General features: G+C 43.8%; 1 protein-coding gene across 3 annotated transcripts in view; it reads left to right on the top strand.

Moving 5' to 3' along the window:
• Positions 1–20,086, top strand: part of LOC138282298 (zinc finger protein 12-like) — a 489,476-nt gene extending 469,390 nt beyond the window's left edge. For all 3 annotated transcript variants that reach the window (XM_069219682.1, XM_069219684.1, XM_069219683.1), the window contains one exon: positions 17,221–20,086. In XM_069219682.1, the coding sequence (XP_069075783.1) occupies positions 17,221–17,951 (731 nt within the window). In that variant the 3' untranslated portion in view covers positions 17,952–20,086. The remainder of the gene's footprint in view (positions 1–17,220) is intronic.
• The last annotated feature ends 2,480 nt before the right edge of the window (positions 20,087–22,566 follow it).

Below are 22,566 nucleotides of genomic sequence, written 5' to 3'. Positions count from 1 at the left end.
AATTTTCACATTTGCCTGTTTCAGGAGACCTGGGCTGATTGGCAAATTCATATTGATGGGTTTTTTTCTTATAATATTCCCGCCCAGTTATCAGAGAAGGGCCGAGGCCGTGCCAAAGGGGGACTGCTAATGCTCATTAATAAGGATCTGCAAAGTGAGCATTTTTTGCTAAAAACAGATTCAGTGGATCTAATGGGAGCACAATTTACTTTTCATCTGGATTTCAAAATCATTGTTATCAGTGTATATGCCAGATCTGTTCTAAGGGGCATTGAGTCCCACATTTTGATACAGCTGACAGAAGTTCTTGACACCTTATGTCCCCCATTTTATCTAATAAGAGCAGGTGATCTAAACTGTACCCTTGAACCCTCTAATATGGTTACTGGGTTAACAGATGAGGAAGATGAAATGTGGGGAATCCCACAGTTAACGAATAATCATTTATGCACCTGTAGGAAAGTACCATCTTCCCTGGCATGTTACCCCCATATTTCACTGTATATATGATGTTTTAGTTGTATGTGTCACTGGGACCCTGCCAGCCAGGGCTCCAGTGCTCATACGTGTGCCCTGTGTGTGTTCCCTGTGTGATGACTAACTGTCTCACTGAGGCTCTGCTAACCAGAACCTCAGTGGTTATGCTCTCTCTGCTTTCCAAATTGTCACTAACAGGCTAGTGACCAATTTTCACCAATTCACATTGGCATACTGGAACACCCTTATAATTCCCTAGTATATGGTACTGAGGTACCCAGGGTATTGGGGTTCCAGGATATCCCTATGGGCTGCAGCATTTCTTTTGCCACCCATAGGGAGCTCTGGCAATTCTTACACAGGCCTGCCACTGCAGCCTGAGTGAAATAACGTCCACGTTATTTCACAGCCATTTACCACTGCACTTAAGTAACTTATAAGTCACCTATATGTCTAACCTTTATCTGGTAAAGGTTGGGTGCTAAGTTACTTAGTGTGTGGGCACCCTGGCACTAGCCAAGGTGCCCCCACATTGTTCAGGGCAAATTCCCCGGACTTTGTGAGTGCGGGGACGCCATTACACGTGTGCACTATACTTAGGTCTCTACCTATGTATAGCGTCACAATGGTAACTCCGAACATGGCCATGTAACATGTCTAAGATCATGGAATTGCCACCCCAATGCCATTCTGGCATTGGGGAGACAATTCCATGATCCCCTGAGTCTCTAGCACAGACCCGGGTACTGCCAAACTGCCTTTCCCAGGGTTTCACTGCAGCTGCTGCTGCTGCCAACCCCTCAGACAGGTTTCTGCCCTCCTGGGGTCCAGCCAGGCTTGGCCCAGGAAGGCAGAACAAAGAACTTCCTCAGAGAGAGGGTGTTACACCCTCTCCCTTTGGAAAAAGGTGTCATGGCTGGGGAGGAGTAGCCTCCCCCAGCCTCTGGAAATGCTTTGATGGGCACAGATGGTGCCCATCTCTGCATAAGCCAGTCTACACCGGTTCAGGGATCCCCCAGCCCTGCTCTGGCGCGAAACTGGACAAAGGAAAGGGGAGTGACCACTCCCCTGACCTGCACCTCCCAGGGGAGGTGACCAGAGCTCTGTGCTCCAGACCTCTGCCATCTTGGAAACAGAGGTGCTGCTGGCACACTGGACTGCTCTGAGTGGCCAGTGCCAGCAGGTGATGTCAGAGACTCCTTCTGATAGGCTCTTACCTGTGTTGCTAGCCTATCCTCCTTCTTATGTAGCCAAACCTCCTTTTCTGGCTATTTAGGGTCTCTGCTTTGGGGAATTCTTTAGATAACGAATGCAAGAGCTCATCAGAGTTCCTCTGCATCTCTCTCTTCACCTTCTGCCAAGGAATCGACCGCTGACTGCTCAGGAAGCCTGCAAAACCGCAACAAAGTAGCAAAGACGACTTCTGCAACCTTGTATCGCTGATCCTGCCGCCTTCTCGACTGTCTTCCTGGTGGTGCATGCTGTGGGGGTAGTCTGCCTCCTCTCTGCACTAGAAGCTCCGACGAAATCTCCCGTGGGACGACCGAATCCTCCCCCTGCAACCGCAGGCACCAAAAGAACTGCATCACCGGTCCTCTGGGTCCCCTCTCAGCCCGACGAGCGTGGTCCCTGGAACTCAGCAACTCTGTCCAGGTGACTCCCACAGTCCAGTGACTCTTCAGTCCAAGTTTGGTGGAGGTAAGTCCTTGCCTCCCCACGCTAGACTGCATTGCTGGGTACCGCGTGATTTGCAGCTGGTCCGGCTCCTGTGCACTCTTCCAGGATTTCCTTTGTGCACAACCAAGCCTGGGTCCCTGACACTCTAACCTGCAGTGCACAACCTCCTGAGTTGTCCTCCGGCGTCGTGGGACCTTCTTTTGTGACTTCGGGTGAGCTCCGGTTCACTCTTCTTCGTAGTGCCTGTTCCGGCACTTCTGCGGGTGCTGCTTGCTTCTGAGAGGGCTCCTTGTCTTGATGGGCGCCCCCTCTGTCTCCTCACGCAATTGGCAACATCCTGGTCCCTCCTGGGCCACAGCAGCATCCAAAAACCCTAACCGCGACCCTTGCAGCTAGCAAGGCTTGTTTGCGGTCTTTCTGCGTGGGAACACCTCTGCAAGCTTCTTCACGACGTGGGACATCCATCTTCCAAAGGGGAAGTTCCTAGTCCTCTTCGTTCTTGCAGAATCCACAGCTTCTACCATCCGGTGGCAGCTACTTTGCACCCTCAGCTGGCATTTCCTGGGCATCTGCCCAATCTTGACTTTGTCGCGACTCTTGGACTTGGTCCCCTTGTTCCACAGGTACTCTCATCCGGAAATCCATCGTTGTTGCATTGCTGGTGTTGGTCTTCCTTGCAGAATTCCCCTATCACGACTTCTGTGCTCTCTGGGGAACTTAGGTGCACTTTAGACCTACTTTTCAGGGTCTTGGGGTGGGCTATTTTTCTAACCCTCACTGTTTTCTTACAGTCCCAGCGACCCTCTACAAGCTCACATAGGTTTGGGGTCCATTCGTGGTTCGCATTCCACTTCTAGAGTATATGGTTTGTGTTGCCCCTATACCTATGTGCTCTCATTGCAATCTATTGTGACTGTACATTGCTTGCATTTGCTTTCTATTGCTATTATTGCATATTTTTGGTATTGTGTACATATATCTTGTGTATATTTGCTATCCTCATACTGAGGGTACTCACTGAGATACTTTTGGCATATTGTCATAAAAATAAAGTACCTTTATTTTTAGTATATCTGTGTATTGTGTTTTCTTATGATATTGTGCATATGACACCAGTGGTATAGTGGGAGCTTTGCATGTCTCCTAGTTCAGCCTAAGCTGCTCTGCCAAGCTTCCCTTTTCTATCAGCCTAAGCTGCTAGACACCTCTTCTACACTAATAAGGGATAACTGGACCTGGTGCAGAGTGTAAGTACCCCTTGGTACTCACTACAAACCAGGCCAGCCTCTTACAGCACCCACTCTCGTGTAGCCCTCCAGTTGGCTTCGCTATGCTTGTGGTATGGGCTGAGGGCTTGCAATGGACACACACCCTCAGATTTAAATATGGCACCTACCTTTAAACGCAGGATGCCTTCAAGTGTAATTGACTATTTTTTACTTGATGTTAGATTGTGGCCTCTACTGAAGGATATGAAGGTGGAATTTCGATGTGAAAGCGATCATAACCCTTAGTTACTATCCATGGATGGGGATGTTTTTAGGAGAACTCTTGAGTTTGCAACGCACAGTGGTGCCCTCCCCATTGTTGAATATCAATTACACTAGGGTTTCCTGGCCCAAGGTTCTGTCTAGCTCGTACTCTATAACTGGGGTCTATAAACTGTTTATGGATAAGCTGGCAATCTATGAGAATTGTGAAGCTGACAACATCCCCATTTTGGATATTCATCAAGAAATGCTGAAGGGATTGCAGAGGTTCTTCTATAAAAAAAAAGTCTTGTGTCAAATTAGGTGGTGTTCTTACCAATGGTGATAAAGGGTGGTTCGATGAGGACTGCAGTAGGGCCAAATCTGAATTAAAAGTTGCCATTAAGACAGGTTCCCTAGCAGAGATTCAACCAGCTAGGCGATTATACAAGAAAGAACAAATATTAGCAAAAAAGTCATGGGAAGATGCAAAATGGCAGGGCTTGATCCTTTCTATGGAAAACAAAAATGATGTGATGATTTGGGATTTATAGTCCAGAGGGCAAGGAGGAAGCAGGAGGCCTATTAGGAACCACATAGAACCCGAGACTTGGGTAGATAATTTTACCCAACTCTGTGCTACCCCTCATAACCCCTTGGTTGGTCAGTTTTCAGCATATGACTCGTCAACCCCATGGCTGGCTGGCCGGGGTGATTGGTATGAACCACTTGTTTTCTCTGTAGAGAAAACCAAAGCTGCAATTAATTCCTTAAAATCAGGACAAGCACCCGGGCCTGATAAGATACCAGGCGACCTATATAAATCAGAAATGTCTATTTGGTCTTGGTACATTAACTTGATTTCAAATAGAATTGCAGCTGGTGGTGTAATCCCTAGTACCTGGAAGGGAGCAGAAATAATTCCCATCTTCAAAAAGGGCAACGCAAGTTCCCCTGCCAACTACAGACCCATCAGTTTGATTGATAATCTGCAGAAACTCTTCGCCAAACAATTGTTAGAAAGGTTAACTACTTGGGTTCCAGACCACCAGGCCCTCTCCACGCTGCAAGCGGGCTTTCGATCCAAAACCGTCATGACAGACCAGGTTTTTAGACTGACTCTTTTGTACTGGAAATACGTGGTTCTCGCCAAACAACCCTTATATGTTGTTTTTGTGGACCTCAGATCTGCCTTTGATCTGGTCTCCAGAGAAAAGCTGTGGGAAGCACTACTTCAGATGGGTGTTACCATTAATTTAGTTTTTCTTCTACAGCGGTTACATGCCAATACGTATGCGCAAGTGAGGTGGGGCGCCCAAGGAGAACTGACAGACAAAATCCCTATATGGAGGGGAGTTCTACAGGGCTGTGTCTTGGCCCCCATACTATTCACTTTATTTATTAACAAAGTGGTACAAATTATATCCTCCTGCTCTAATGATGCTCCCACTCTGAATGAGCAGAAGATCCCAATATTATTGTTTGCTCATGACTCGCTTCTTATCTCTAAGACCCCTATGGGCCTTCAAATCCTTGTGGATAGATTTAAGTCTTTCTGTGATGATCATGGTTTGGAATTGAATGCCAATAAAACAAAATTGATGGTGTTTACTTCCGGCTCTGGTCGGAAATGCACCATCAACTTGGATGGGGCCTTATTAAGTAGAGTTAAGACCATAGATTATTTGGGAGTGAGGGTATCAAACAATTTGCACTGGGAAGAACAAATCAGTAAAAGCTTGGGGCTTCTCCAGCACAGAGTGGCCGCTATCCTGCGCTTTTATAAGAATTCCTTATCCAAAGTTGTATCACCAGCCATTAAAATCTACTTGGCAAAGGCGCAGGGGCAGGGTGCCTCCGCTTATGGTGCTGAAATATGGGGATTCTCCGAGAGTAAAAGATTAACAGTAGGAGAAAATAATTTTGCCAGGGCTTTACTAGCATGCCCCCGTAGTACTCCCTTGATCCCTATGTTTTTGGACCTAAGCTTTAACCGTATTGCTGACTTGATAGCTTTAAGACCTTCGCTATACTGGGTAAGGATTTTGACTGCCCCAGAGCTTATTATATACAGAGATTCAGCATTCGATATACTAAGGATGCCGAAAGCGGCCCACTATTCCATGGGTAAAGCATGTTTCCAATTGGTTCCGCATTCTTGGATTACGAAGGTTTCTTGGGAAGAGCCACACAAGCTGGAGAGATCTGACAAGACTCTTTTGAAGACAGTATATTGGTCCTATGTAAAAAAAATTGCCTAGTCCATTGTACATCTTATGGCCGGTTGACCAACTTATTCACTGATTTCAAGTGGTACCCCCGGTATGAACCATATCTTGATCTGATTCCCGATTTACTGGGGAAGGGTCTCTATGCTCGCTTCCATTTTGGAAGCCTCCCGTTGTTATCCTTAACTAAAAGCTGGGGAGATCTCTGTCCAGCTTGTCTTGGATGTACTGAAACTATAGAACATTTTATGTTTTTTTGCCCTGCTTATATTGTCCCAAGATAGAAATGGTTACGTGCAACGTGTCGAGATTTGGGCTTGAGCCAGTGTTCTTTAGCTATTAGGATCTTAAAGAGTGATATTGTAATCCTCACGGTTAGCAAGTTCCTTGTGACCACATGGTGTATACAATATCGTTCACTGAAACACATTTTTTAGCTTCTGCTATTAATCACCTATTGAAGGTATGAAACAAGGGGATGCACTTTTTCTTGTTATATTTTAATCACTGTATATATATCTTAAGTTATTAAGCCAGTTTGCTCTTTTATCTTGTTTTTAATTCTGCCATGTTTGTATTTTATGCTTTGATGGCCTTTTAGACCGAATAAAGCTTTGCTATTGATTGATTGATTGATTGACAGATGACAAGAGACTGTAACGACTATGAAACATAAGATGAATACACTCTTGAAGTTGTTCAGCGGAGTAAATGGGAAAAACCACATACATGGAAACGGAGAGGCAACATCACTAGATTCAAACCTTATCAAGTTCTGCCCTTATGCCATCCCTTCTAGGTATAAGTGATTCGCTCTTGGAGAGGGAGGTCATCTTATGTTCTTATTAGCACGAACCGGATTGCTTCTCTTCCAGTAACATTCCATTTATTGTTGATGTGTATACAGCGATTTACTAAAATTGTGGACTTTGGGGGGGGGGAAAGGATAACAGGAACGGGATGAGAATGATAAGAACTTCTACTGATCTGATTAGCAGATGTCTCAGTCTGCAATTTTTACGTTAACTGACGTGGCTGGGCTTAGGGGGTGCTGTGGTGCCTGCTCTGTATTAGTGCATCATGATGACCTGTAAAAGATGGCTTCCAAGTGTTGGGGACATTTATAGTGCCCCACATACAATTTACAGTCCTGCATTACTAATTTGAAAGGTTAGTAGTAATGTTGTTTTTCTGTGTTAATTTTAGAGGGAGGAGACTGGATGTACATGTATCATTTTATGTTCATGCTGTTGACAGCCACGACTAGAGGTGCCCAAACTGGAATGGAAATCTAGAGGGCGATAATTGCATGAAACCACTTAGACAGCCACCTTTTTCTTATTCATCAGATTGCTTAAACTATTCTCCTTTCATACAGTTGGTGTGAACCCTCAAATTAATTGTACTCAACTCTGGCAACACATACGGGAGGGATGTGACGGTGTAGTTGCTTTGCAGGAGCCAAGAGTAACACAGCCTGGAAAACAAGTTTTACCCCGTTGCCTAACGTGCATCCATTACCACGAAACATAATTGAGTTGCCTTTTTTTTTTAAATAAATCTCTGGGGTTTAAACCCATGTCCCATAAAATAGATAAGGATGGCAGAAGGATGGCGTCTGGCATTCTATAAGATACAGGTGACTGAGGCAACACTCTGCGTCCCCAAAGCAAATCAAGAGCCCTTTTTGATGGCCTTCTTTGCGGCTTTGAGAGAGTTTGCCAAGGGAGACATAACATTTAGAGGGGATTTTAATGCTGTCTGGGACCCCACTCTTGACCAGTCTGCCTTCACTGTCTTACCAAGGATCTTTCTCCCAAAAAAACTTAAAACATACCTTAAGAGATTTGGGTCCTGGAGACCCATGGAGAGAGCACAATGAGAACACACAAGATTACAATTCTATTCCAGAATAGATTATATAATTCTCAGTAATAATCTTAGGCAGTGGGTTCACTAGACTCTGATCCACACAATTTCTCTGTCATATCATGTCCCTGTGGAAATCTGTCTGAACTGGTGAACCGAACGGTGTGGACATGGGAAATGAATGTTTCACCAGACTTTTTCCAGATACCTGGTGTTAAATTCTAAATTACAAAATTATATCTCCAATTTTTTATTTTGCTGGCAAACCACCCACAGGACACTAGCTGGGCCTGCATATGGGATGCTTTCAAGACCAACGTATTTGGCGGGTTCATTGAACCGAAATGCGGGGATTCCGAAGATAAGGTGGGCGGAATGCGCACCCATAGCACATCAACTTAATAAGGCTGAAACAGAACACAAAGAGAAACCTAGTGCTTACTACAGAGAAAAGTAATGGCTCTCAGGAGAAAACTTAATACACTTAACACCAATATGACATACTTAGCCCTCCTTAGACTGAAAATAACTTCTACAAGCAAGGCAACAAGTTGGGTACACATTTAGCCAACTGCACAAAACTCGAACAAATTTCATTTGGAGCATCAAATTACCCAGGAACAACACAACCAAGCTGAACTCAGAGAGACAAAATCCATCATGTACTTTCTGTCAAGCACTTTACTCTAGGGCCCGCCACAGGAAGCCAGGCAGGTGGTGTATTTACAGTTCCTTGACCTACCTCAAATAACCTCCAGTCAAAGAGACAAACCTGAAGCACCTTTATCAAAGAATGAAATCGAAGACACAACTAAAATTCTTAAAGTTCATAAAGCCCACGGCCCTGATGGATTTACTTCCCCACCTTTACAAAACTTTCTCCAATGTTTCACTCCTCATTTGACCCAACTCTTTAATTCTATATGGTGTAATGGTATGGTATTCCCAGTATTGACAAACACTCAGATCTCCCTTATCTTTAAACAGGGGAGTTAAACTAAGAGTGCAGTTAAAATAAGAGTGGATGGGAGGATAAGGAGCATTCCATTTGCCAATGAAGATTGCGCTATTTGTGGATGACATACTGCTATCTTTAACGGCTCCTGCCATCTTGTTACAATATTTAATTCAGCAACTTCAAGTTTTAGAAACAGCATATGGGTTCAAAGTCAACTCTAGAAAATCAGAGATCCTTTATCTTACCCTACCACCGAAGAGAGCATCCGAATCTCAGCCCTGACCTCACTTCGATGAGCCAGGAAACATTTTAAATACCTTAGTATATATATTACACACCCATTGAGTCACCTTTATGTAGCTAACTACCTTAGATTACTAGCTTTTATATGTGAGGATTACTGAAGGTGATCCTCGCTGTTTCTTTCCTGGCTTGATAGAATTAATGCTGCTGAGTTGACAATCCTACCGAGGGTTCTCTACATATTTCAAGCATTACCAATGTATGTACATAAGTCATTCTTTCAGGCTCTTAAGTTGGTGTTGTGGTTCATATGGCAGGGACTGAAAGCAAGATTGAACTGGTATAGACCCACAAATCAGAGGTAGGCTTAGCCGTTCCAGACTTCTTGCTCTAATATAAAGCAGCTCACCTTAAGGTAATAGAGGAATGGTCTTAAGGGATGTCAGAGAAATGCAGGGTACACATGGAATAAGCTGTAACCAGAAGTATATTGTGGGATTTAATCTGGAAATTGAAAAGAGATGGACCTGCGAATTGTCACTGTCTCTTGGAGTCATATATAACGAAATTTCAGTTGGAGGCTTTATGGTGGGATACTGTTAAAAAAAATCTCAATGTATAAACAGACAGAGAGGTGCATTACAAGGTAGCCTTTGACTGGTATTGTTATCCCACCAAGCTTGTGAAATTCCTCCCAGGAACTAGTGCACTGAGTTGGAGGGTATGTGGGATGTTAGGCAATTTCATTCATATTTGATGGTGATGCCCTCTCATGAAGGTCTTTTTTTATGGTAATCTTAGCAACTCTGAAGACGATCCTGAGTGATCCACTACTTGCCTTATCTTCCATTTTGGGATCTCCCAGTTACAACAACATACAAAAAAGTGATCAAATCTTGATGTGGAATTGTTTGGGAGCAGCCAAATCAACTTTGGCAGTCCTCTTGGAGAAAAAGAAGCCCCCCACCTATTTCAATCTGCTATGCACGACTATGGAATAACCTAGCATTAAAACAACTAGCTGTAACTTTGCAAACCCCACAGAACTCCTTTGATTCAATAGAAGAGCCATTGGTATTTTCGCTATCCCATTGCTTGCCTAAGGCAATGTGCCCAGTTTGTCTCAGGAACTTGAACCTAGTTCACCAGACAAATAAGATGGGAGATCTGTCTTTTTTTAACAGCTGCTCTGTACATGATACTCCGGACAGAGAGGGGGCTGTTGACCTTGTTCCTTTTTCAATGCTACTTCAGCCTGCAAGCAAGATGCACTTGTTTTCATGTTTATGAAATTGAATAGTCAAAGTCAAAATTTCTTTATTTGGTGATTGCCATAAAATCACATTTAAAAACCATTTATATACAAATAAAACCTAAAAACATATTCCAAATAAATACATTGCATAGATAGATAAACTTAAAATCAATAATTTAAAACCCCCCATGCCCTAGAAAGCCCAAAGCGACATCAGGCGCCAGTACAGTTACAAATTTATAGATACATTCAGCTGCTCTTAGCGTATCCTTATAGCAAGGGCAGGTCTAATAAAGTTTAGTATCTGATGGCAAGTTTCAATTGTCAATAGCTTTTGGGCATAAGTCATTGCTTCCTTGTAATTTCTGATTTTTGCTGTATGGAGCCAGGGGAGAATAAAAGATGACCTAGGGTCAGAGTACAATGTGCAAAACAAAAATAAAATGACAGGCACTCTGCTTTGATTTGGTATTGCACGGGCAAGGTGGCAGATCTCTCCGCCAGGTGCCCTGCGAAGGAAAAAACACTATATGATGGATCAAATTTAACCTAAAAAGTGTTAGAAGGGAACTGGGTGTTGAACACTCAAACCAATATAAGTAGAGTTTCATAACATCTGTAGTTGAGATCAAAATATAGGGCTCTAGTGTTCTCAGCTACAAAGCACCCCGTAGTCTACGGGATACAGCATGCTGTTTAAAGCACTGTTTGACAATCTCATTTGCGCTGCTCAGCAGGGATTTAGGCTCTGTAAACATATGGTCGAACCCCATGCTTCTGAATGACCTTTTAATGTATGAAAGACACAGGATCCTGTTTGTGTTAGCCAGTTGTAGACGCTCAGATATACAGTTTTGTACCAGAGTCGCCTCTGGTCTGCTCCAGCATCTAATCCATAACAAGCGAGGAGAGATTGCTACTGTAGTCCTCTAAGTACTGCAGACCCGATTCCTGATGGCATATTATATTCGCAACACTCTTGGGCACCCCCAGCAATCTGTGAATACATTTATTTTCCATACATTGCAAGGGATCAGCATTAGCGTAGCCCCATAGGCCCACCCCATACATTGCAGCAGACAAACATTTTGATTTATAGAGGGTCACCATCTGGGGGACAGGCTTATGGGCCAATTTTTGGGCAAAACTGAAGATCGCCTCGCTATTTCTTGCCATTTGCTGGGCTTGGCCTTCAGGTGCCAGGCCCATGATAAGGAAGAGCTTAAATGCATGCCCAGATAACAAAATTCCTTGACCTTATTGAGGATGAAACTACCCATACGAAATTGTTTGGAATTTGTATTACGGGGTCCAAACGTCATTACGTAAGATTTGTTAAAACTTCCCTTCAGGTTAAGGTCCTGCATAAAGGAAAAAGCAAGGCCTAGCAGGCCTTGAAGCCCATGTGCAGTACGTGAAATTAGTACTGCATCATCTGTGTATAATAGGACGGGGAGGTGTCTCTGGCTCATCTTGGGGAGATCCTTCCCAGACCTGAGAAGGCAATCATAGAGCCCATTTATAAACATAACACAGGGGCTAGGATACATCCCTGCCTCACACAATGCCTAGAGGGGATTGGGGGTGTTCTTTCTCCGTTAGGGCCATATTGTACTGATACACTATGGTCCGAGTGCAGACGGATAATCAGCAAATTAGGATCAATACTCATGGCTTCCGTTTTTAGCCATAGCTTATCTCTGTTCACCATGTCAAAGGCGCTAGAGAAGTCAATGAAAGCCATGTGAATGGCATCCTTTCTCGCTAATACATATTTGCTGAGTATACGTTGCAGATTTAGGACCTGGTCAATAGTACTTAGACCTTGCCTAAAACCAAACTGGATTGGAGACAAGATATTTCCTGCCATTTCCCAACTCCTCCATTCGCAAGAGGATTACTCTCCCTAGAATTTTAGCTGTAGAATCTATAAGGGAGATAGGTCTATAGCAACTAGGATCCTGCCTATTATAGCCTGTTTCAAGGAGGGGGGGATGTGACTCTCTACTACGCTTCTCAGGACATTTGTAACAAGGGGGCCTCATAAGTGTGACAATGTTTTAAGAGGATCTGCTGGGACCCTATCCGGTCCAGGTGCTTTACCCGCCCTTGTGCGAATTACTGCTGTGAGGACCTCCTGCAAATCAATGGGAGGGTCAAATGGGATTGTGTGGGGACAAGTTAAATTTTAGCTTCCCGCCCCTGCAGAGGGTTGTTCATTGTCTACCCGAAAAACCCTTTCATAGTGGCTTACCCATGTGTCTTCTGTGATCAGGCAATTATCGAATTTGGAACCATACTCAGAGAAGTAAGATTGGTTGATCACCCCCCAAAACTTAATAGAATCTTTCATCTGGCTAGTTACTAGTAGGTCATCCCTAATTACAACTTTCCTCTCTTTAAGTGCAGCCTTATACTGGCTCCTGGCCGTTTTAACTAGTTTACATGTGCGCTAGACAGCTTTAAGAGCTTTCGTTACATTTAGGTGGGCAGATGTGCATGCAGAGTTAAACCAGCAGTGTACCGCTGGGGCGGTTTTTATCCTGTCTGTGCTTAAGGCGGCAGAAATAGAGCCTAATACCTGCGCATATTCCTGGACAATGTGCTTGTGCATTGCGTTATATGATAGACAAGTATATATGGAATCCAACTTTTCTTTAATGATTTTGTGGTTAAACGCCATTTGATCCACCTTGTCCCATTTAATATGCATACCCATGTTTCTATTAAAAGCCAGGTCTTCCCTCACCTCCCTTTCTGCCTGATTTAGTATAATAGGCTAAGGTAGTACACAGGGGGTTGTGATCACTGGCACAGTGAGGAACAATCTGAAAATCACAGATTAGATGGGAGTCCTCATGACTAATGAAGATGAAGTCTATATGGCTCCCTTTAAAGTTCCCTGTAAATGTTGGGATACTGTGAGTATTCTGGGGGATCGCCTCCATGGCGAATGAGAGATCATATTTACTGATGACAAAAATTCAACGTCTCCCCTACTTCTGAGTGTCTGAAGTGAATTGCAGTTTCTCTGCCCTCATTCGGGAACCCACAACTATTAGGATCTTCATCTGGGCATAGAAGCCTATTAAATTCACCTACCCAAAGCAGTATGACTTCCTTGTGTTGGAGCCAGGCAGAGGAGTCAAGGAAGTCCATGGCATCTTCAACACGTTCCTTTAAGGAACCACGTGGGGCATTATTGTAGAAATGTATTATGAGAATAACTTTCCTCCCCCTGTACCAAAACGATCACAAATGGAGGGATGCCCATAATAGTGTTGCTCTAGATTTAGCCAGGTCCAGGGAGACAAGGACAGCAAGGCCTCTACTGGCCCTGTCTGCAGTGGTTGGTATCGCAGGTTGGTGTAGGGTAAGGAAGCCATCCAGGTAGAACGGATCAACCGACCAGGTCTCCTGGAGACAAAATATGCTGCATGAGGACACAAATTTTATCCACTCCAGGTTTTTTGGTTTAGGCCGGACTCTAGCAGTGTTCCAACTAATCAAAGATAGGGCGGTACAATGTGCTTTGTCCTCTCCTATTTCTAGCTAGGAGGATAGGGCAGGTTCCTGTGCTGGGAAGCTCAGGGGGCTTTCCTTTCCGGCACTCCTGGGCCAGGAGGAACGTCCCTTTGATTGGGGGTTTCATCTCACTCAGTCGACACCGTCCAGGGAATTCAGTGGCTCTAAATGATTATCGACCGGAACACTTGGCCGGGATTGCAGGGCTGTCAGCCCTATCATGCTGGCTGGTGATATATTTGGCCAGGCAGTGACTGAGACGGACGAATCATAAAAGTGCCCCAGCGTGTGAGCTTCAATCTCACCCCTATTCCCTTCCCTATGCTCCAGGGACTCCAACCGGCCCCTCACCATGTTGGGGTCTCTGAAGTTTATCCCAATATACATCTCCCTTTGCAGAATTTTATAAGGGCCGAAGATGATCACATGGTTTAAGTCCACAGGGAAGTTTGTTTTCGCCCTCAACCAATGGACAGAATTTTTCATCAAAGCTTTTGTGTCCTCCGTGTCTCCCGGTAAGAGGGGGCACATTTTCCAGGCCCAGAACTTATGGGGCACAATCTGGTGGTAAGTGCAGAACCCCTTCCAGGATTTGATTTAAGTTTGATTGTGGGGGATTTGGACACCCAGAGGGAGCCCACTTTCTGGAAGGACAAACTTGCTCAGGTTGAGGATGTCCTTGTTGGACATGGGTTGCTGGGGGACTCCGGGGCCTCAAGGCTGGGTTGCATAAAGCATTTCCAGTCCCATCTGTAGACTCAGCACTATGGATTCCTCTTCAGGCGGGTGACTCTGGTCTAATTGATTCAGTAACCAAGTTTATCATGTTTTCTTGAAAGAGGGCCATCTTCTCCGCTGTCAACTTGGTGAGTTTCACCTCTAGAGATGTACAAAATAGTTTCGGTGTAGAGTCATTTTGGGAGAGGAGGTCACCCACAATATCTTTACCCCTTTGGCGTTTACTTGTCCTTTCTTTGTTCCCCAGAGTACCCTTCCAATCCATAGGTCCTGCTTTTTTCTTCTTTAAAGTGGGGGAACACACCAGGGAAGAGTCTATAATTGGGTCATCTGCTGGACTTTCCTCTGGTTTAATTGGGATTAACGAGTGATCTATGGGGCTAGCCTGGGGAGGAATGCTAACCAGGGGCTTACTCGAACAGTGCTCAGTTGGCGGTGGATTTATTATAATACAGGGTTCCAGGTGAGATCTCTGGGACAGGTTCTGCACTGCCCCAATCTAGGATTCAGTTTTCTCTAATTCTGACTAAATAACCCCATGATAGAGGACAAATAATTTGAAATCAAAGTTTGAGCCATGTGAGTCGATCTTATTTATTTTTTATCACTGAGAACGCTACTTTTTCTTTTCCCCGTTTGCGAATAGATTGCTTACGTGCCTGTGTGCATCTTGGGCAACCTGTACGGGTATAAAAGTTGGGCGATTGCAGCCTGGAAGTATTGCACACCCTATATTCCCAGATGTAAGAGGGGTGGCCCGGCCCGGCCCAGCCACCTTCTGGTGGGGACGGGTGAGCCCTTGGCCCGGACTTGGCACACGCTGTGGTCGATTCCCTGGTGATTTATAGCACTCGTTGGTGTAGCAAGTGCGAGCAGCTGGGCTTGGAAATGTCTGCCTCCTGAGGCCAAGAGCAGTCTGGGATATGCAGCCCCCTCCAGATGCTTAGTGCATCTCACGCTGCCGTCAATTCCCTGGCGCTTTATAGCGCTCGTTGGTATGATAAGTGCGAGCAGCTGGGCTTGGAAATGGCCTCCTCCTGGGGCCAAGAGCAGTCTGGGATATGTAGTCCCCTCCTGATGCTTAGCACGTCCTGCACTGCGGTCGATTCCCTGGCGCTTTATATTGCTCGTTGGTGTGGCAAGTGCGAGCAGCTGGGCTTGGAAATGGCTGCCTCCCGGGGCCAAGAGCAGTCTGGGATATGTAGTCTCCCTCCTGATGCTTGAATAAAGAAACATGGTTAACAAAAGTAATTTCTCCAGTTCTTGTCAGCCCATTCATTTGCCATCCTTCTTTCCACACCTACGATTGTTTGTGGAAAGGTAATTGCATACTTTAGATTTTTAAAAGAGTTGTTATTACCTATGTAGATCATACAGCCGCACTTTGATAACTCACTCTCACAATCTGGACTTGCTGGGTGGTTTGTAATGTGCATCCATATTTGCTGCACCAAAGCTAAACATAAATGACCCTCTGTGTCTAAGGGGCATATTACTCGTAAACAATGGGCCATTATCTGCAGAGTAGCCACTTGGCTCAACATCCACACCTTCACTAAATATTGTGTAAAAATGCAGACCCACCAGGAGCTGTAAATCGGGGAAACTTTTCTTAAAACATTGTTTCAAACATCTTTTGTTCCTGCTTTAGGAAAAGGGTACTTATTTGCAGTCTGTGCTAAGTATGTTAGCTAAAGCTACACATGCTTCAAACGGAAAAAGTTAATTGCCCATAGTAATTGGTTTGCAGCTTCTAATGATGTACAGTAACATGCCTCACCAGTTCCTCAAATGCACGCATTTCGAAATGTTTAGCGCTTATTTGGCACTCTAACTAGTTTACAGACTTTATTCTGCTTCTCATCACCACTCTTACACTTCCTTCTAGAGGAAAACACATTCTAAGGTGCACTCTATGTCCTGATGTATTGTGGGTTTTCTGGGAGAGGCATCACAAGTCGCCTTGAAACGGAAACTCCTTCAAAGAAAAACAACTTGTGATGTCCGAGCCCAGACCCAGATGGCAGGAGTGTGCAAAGCAGGGAAATCTACAGCAGTTTATCATGCAAACCGATTATTACAAGTAAGCAAATTATTCCTTATGGTGCATACATAATGTTCTGCAGATACCTCACTGTCCTTCCTCCTCCAATAATAGATTAGTGACTTTAATAACAAGATCCCAAGGTATACAGCTGCGTTATGGGCTCTTTTTTTAATCTCGGCCATTTATGGCACATTTCTTTAGTAAAATGCACCTTAGACAGACTGTAGTGTATGTTTAGCTTTGGTGCAGCAAATTTGGATGCACTTTACAAATCGCCTAGCTAGTCCAGATTGTTCCTCCCCCACGTTCCTCTCTGGAGTATGGAAAAAGCTTCAGGAACTGACTTCAATGTGCAAGTTGTCATCTACTATACCCTGGTAACGTCATGTCGGTGGTCAGGGTTACAGTCGGAGCTACTTGGTGCCACCTTGCTCCGCAGGAGAGCTGTTACTGCGGGTAACCTTTTCCAGACATTCAGATGTTTGGGGAATATTCATAAGTTGAGAAGTCTGCAGAAGTGGTTATGTATCCACCACATTGTTACCAAAGGTAAGTACGTTTTGCCTTTCGGCAGCAGTTTGTAGACAGAATTAAAAAATCAACTATACACCACAGCCTTAGTATTGTACTAATATGCACATTAGTTCCGAAAGGTTGAACTATTGCCTTATTGAATGTAGGCAGTTCTTGTTGTTGCTTAAAAAATCTGAAAATGTGGTCTCTTGTTTTAACAGGTGTTGGAAGCATGCTGAGAAGAGTTGAAGTTGTGAAATCTGTACAGTGTACTGACACAATGGCATGCAAAACTGCACCTGGAGAAGATGATTTGAATGTTCTACAAATCTCTGAGAATGGAAAATACTCAGAAAACCATGTGTGGTCAAAAAGTAATCTGGAGTTGATGATCGAAGACGCTAACAAATGCGAATGTAGTTTCAGTAAGCCATTACATTCCAACGTATGTCAAGTAAACTCCAAAGCAGAGATATCAGAAACTTACGATCAAACAGAAAGTGTTTTGGGCAATGCACAGCTTCTTACTAGTCAAACAAGCTCACTACCAAACCCGAAACCTTGTACATATACTGACTACGGAAAAAGCTCCAGGCAGAACAAAGACTCAGTGGCATACCCGAAAACACAGATAGGAGAAGGAGATAACATATATCTATTTGGAGATTCTAAAAGAAGCCAAAGCATGGGGCTCCAGAAAATGCAATACAAAGAAAGAGAATATCAGTGTGCTGATTGTGACAAAAGCTTCATGCGAAAGCATCATCTCAAAGAACACCAGCGAATACATTCAGGAGAAAAACCATATGTATGTACAATATGTGGGAAAGACTTTTGTCGATCCGGAGCTCTTAATAGGCATGTTAAAACACATAACTTCCCTGACTCAATGAGTAGTGTCCTTCCAGGCATTGAATGTATGCAAAAGGGAGATCCAACTTGGAGCCTTTAACTATGAAGCCAGCAGTAACTATGTACACCATAGTGTACAGGTTCAAATCAAATGACAAGCCGAACCAACACAGTTCTAGCCTCAGAGGACGTCTTGCATGGAAAAGTTGGTTGTATCTATTGTTAAAGACACAAAGACAGCCTTCCATTAGATCAAAAGTAAAATATACGAGCCCTCAATAGAACCCAATATTGTTTCTGCTTCAAAAGAAATCTAATACACATTTACATGTTCATGACTCTCCTTCTATCCAATTATTATCACCTGTTGATGTTTTCAAAGTCATTGGGCTGCCTTTTCCATACCTCTGTGTTACCCTTGCCTGTGCTTCTGGGTTCTTAGCACAGCACATGTAAAGCACTGCACCAGTTTGATTACAAGGTGATAACAGGTCAGATCACTGTAATAATTTCCTAACAACTCTTCACTTTCCAGACACTAAAAAAGGAATTTTCAGATATGTGACCTTAATGGATCTTTCCAGATTAGTGAGGAGCAGCCACCTGTGCCCTGAAGCCAATTATCACAACGTGATGCATAATACCATACCATGTGGCGACCAAATGTAGCAGAATTTGTCATGGGTGTTGCAGCCCAACTAATCTAAACAGGAAAGGTCTTCACTTTGCATTATTTACGCACAAGACAGGGCTTGCGATTAGCCAGAAAGTTTAAGCAAATGCTTCTTTTCTGTAGGTTAATTAGAAGGCAGCAATATGAGGCAGCAGGTAGCGCCTCACGAACAAACATATTTTATTACATATTTTATTTTAGAATTAAAGTATCGATTTATTGATACAAGACTGCTCAAAAGTAAGTTTCTGAAGTGATCAGATTAAGGAAATATTTGTAAACAATTAATCACGTAAATGCAGAAGATTCTTTCATTTTTCTTGTGTACAATTTTTTTGATTTGGTGACAATTACCAAATTTGAAACATCCCTTATAATCTAGAAAAAAAGTTAAGAAGTGGAAGCATAGGGCGTGACCTAGGATTTGGGTTACCTGTATGCTAAACAATGAATGTAAATATGAGTTAATAGATGAATAGTATTCAAACCTTTGAGTGCATCGGTACCATGCTCTGAAATTGTAAGTCTGCCACAGGGAGTTTGGTGATTGCTATGCAGGCAATATTCAAATACTTCTACCTCTCAGCTGGTGAAGACTTTGTCTCAAAGTGGAAGGGCTAGAACCTGCTTCTCCACGACTTTTAAATCGGAGCTTATTGCATCCTGTAGCGTGCATCTAGTTGTGTGTCATTCATTGGCTCAACTCATTCCATGCACTGTTTCCTTTCTTGCCTAGCAGACCTTTTTCATATATTCTTTGGTTTTCACTTTCTAGTCTCTTCTTTCCGTCTAGGTATTTTAGACTACATTATTGTGGACTTAAGCAATGCGGGCTGTTTCAGTGGTCGTTTCTTTACACACCTGTGCTGTCTGCGCTCTGAGGTAACACACGTAAGCAGTCTGCCCTCCTGAACATCCTTGTGTGAACATAAGGGGATGGGAGTTTCTGATCTTGCCAACGAGAGGAGTGTGACTTATTACGTGGGGAGCAGGGCAGCCGATATGCTGTGTGGCAGTAGTAATGGTTTGCCGTCCAGTTGCTTATCGCTGGGGTCTTGTTCTCTCGATCACTGCTTACCTGCAAGCATGCAGTGTAAGAAAAATAAAATATATTTTGGTGTAATCTACAAGAAACTAATAACACTTTTTTTGCATTAGAAAGGACAATCAAAGGTCTCAATAATCTCTCTGTGTTCAGGACGTATAACCATCTGAACCAAAAGTCAATTTCTCAGTTACGATCAAAGTGTATTTAAAAAGTAAAAACATGCATTTCATATCATATCATCATAGGGGAAAGAATACTTCATTTGTTAGCAAGTGTTATAATGTTGATATTTTCCCCCATGAAGTAGACACGAAGAATTGTGGAAGATAGCTTTCTAAAGATACTTTATGGTCCATCATTTAATTGCTCCATAGTTAAAAGTCTGGATGAAAACAATAAACATCCCTTATTCCACGAAGGATGAAGTGATTTTAGCTTCAGCAGTGAGATAAATCATAGTCTTGATGTGTCACAGCACTAATGAGATGCTTAATAAACAACAGGCTCTAAAGAGTGTGTGTGTGTGTGTGTGTGTATATTTGTACACATCAGTAACGAAAAAACTATTCAAATTAGGCCAGATGTAAGATTTATCACTTTTCTCTTATAGTATTGCATTATACATTTGAAAGTATACTGGCATTGTCCACCTCAGAAAGCACACATATTTATTATATTTTACAATTTCTGATAAACCAGTGGAAAAAAAAAAAATATGATCTCAGAAAACCAGTAGAACCGTAATATTTTGGATGAATGAGGCATACGTTTTGGTGTTTCTTGTTAAAGTTGAAAACAGACATGCACAAGTGTCATGAACAGACTTTTCACTGGGTGTTAAAATCCTTACCTGTTGCAGGGTTGAGCTCAGTAACATAATGATCTAGATTGCATTCATATCCTGTGCATAACTGTTGGCATTCTGATTTGAAAGGAAAGTCCTCTGCACAGTAATGGACGTGCACCCCTGTGTTGAGTGTCCAACTGTACTGCTGTCTGGATCCCAAATTAATTTTGGTTGACATATATAAACACAGCTCATGCGTGTGCCCCATGGTAAAGGCCAGTCTCACAGATTGTGGCCTTGTTGAAACGAGAGGGGCATCCGAAGCGCTACCCTCATAGTGTGGAAGGCTTTTGCCTTCACTAGGAGTTAGGACGCATGAGCACAGTGGTGGCAACATACTGTGTAGTGATCTGTAGGAGTGAACAGGTCCTTGTTTACCTATGTCATTGAGTGAGGTCTACAGGCTCACTAATTTTCAAAGTTCCACTGCTGTGTGCTTAACTCATCCTTGGCCTACATCAGATTGGTCTGTAGTTCTTTACATTGGTGTATCTGTGCTCGGTATATGATTGCCTGGGAAGGGTACAGTACAGGGAAATGTACTGAGCAGTGCATGCTTGGTGAATGCATGTGCTGAATATATGTGTGCCTTTGAGTGGTACAGTACATGGAGATACAGTGCTGTGCAGTGTTTGTAAATTGTGTACATGCACTAGGTGTTTGTGTGCCTGTGGATGGTACAAATCTTGGAGAGCCCTGTGTTCCATTATGGAGACTCAGGTCTGCATGATGAAACATGGAATGGAGGTAGAGAAATCTTCTCCCCCAAAAGATTTGTGAATTGCTGCATTCCTGTAAGCTGACTTCAAAGGGTGCTCTTTGATTAAGTGAGAGGCCATAAGGAAAGGGGCCTGGGCACATTTCAGGAAGGAAATGGGAATCTTGAGGAAATCATGAAGAGTAGGGCTGGGGCCCTAGGCTAATCCCTTTTTACACATATCACTCATCCAGGTATGAATTCAAGTCACTCCCTGTGTTGTGAGGCTATCAGCTTTAGAGTCGCTCCTGCAGTAACCGACTGCATTCAGGAGGAAGAAAAGAGCAGAGGAGTGGGCACTTTGGAAGAAGCAGACCCCCAACATAAGCGTTAACGCCCCAGGGCCAGATTTACTAAAGGCTTGATTTGCCCTATGCTTCACACAGGGCCTTAAGCATGAATCTCTAAGTCACGCAAAGCTGCCTTGTGTAACTCTGCATGGTTTAGTAAATCTGAGGTACTGTAAGGCAGCAAAGGAAGGCGTTCCATGGGTGGAGTGTTGGTGTTCCTACCTGTTGACTTCGGCGTATTCTCAGATTTACAAAGAGTTGTAAACGTGAGTATGTGGCTAAATAGTATGCTCCCCAGCCTTAACAATGAGAAATATTACTTATTTTTCTTTGTGTGTTGCATCTCAGACCAGGGTATAACGCAGGGAACTATTACGTTCACTGGCATGTGTGGCTGGAGATACACATGCTGTGCATAAACTCGCCATCTTGTGTTTTTTGAGTCACAGGATCAAGTAACTCCTCCTCTCAGTGATAGTGCGTATGGGCATTGATTCCTTTGTTAGATTGTTTCTCTGTCGTCGGGTTCAGATGTGTGTTCCTCTCGCTCAGAGTTCTCGGCACAATACATTCCCAAATGGTTTTCTCTCCATCTTCCTCTAAGCAACGGTATTGTTTCGATGGCATTGTAATCCCGAAATCGACTACATCTTCCATGTGGAATCCGGCTATGCAAACCTGATGGAATGGACTCCATTTCGCTTCTGCCCTCGGTGTCATTCCAAATTCCCCCACACCGATCAACACCATGTGTGTAATTTGTATCTCTCCCCCGACCACAGCGAGCAAACCTGTGACGTGTGTCAATCCTTTTGGTTAAAGAAGATGCTTAGAGACCAGAGAGCTCGCCGACTGGAAATGGCGTCTCAGACTCCAGACAACACACCAGGCATCTTCTGGGAGTTGCACACACAAGAGGAGCCGGAGCAAGAAGAGGTCTTCTCGATCCAAGACTCTGACTCGGATGTGCAGTCAGATATCGAGAGTCAGCAGTTGCAGTCGGCGCAGATCGCGAGCACAAAGGCTCCTGCAGCCCCACAAAGACTGTAAAAACAACATCCAAAGAGGTCACCGATCATGGTCGGAGCTGAGAAACCATT

Source organism: Pleurodeles waltl, unplaced genomic scaffold, assembly GCF_031143425.1.
Source record: "Pleurodeles waltl isolate 20211129_DDA unplaced genomic scaffold, aPleWal1.hap1.20221129 scaffold_94, whole genome shotgun sequence".
Classification (NCBI taxonomy): domain Eukaryota; kingdom Metazoa; phylum Chordata; class Amphibia; order Caudata; family Salamandridae; genus Pleurodeles; species Pleurodeles waltl.
Note: the sequence above shows the minus strand (reverse complement) of the source record. Positions and strands in the feature narration are given on the sequence as shown.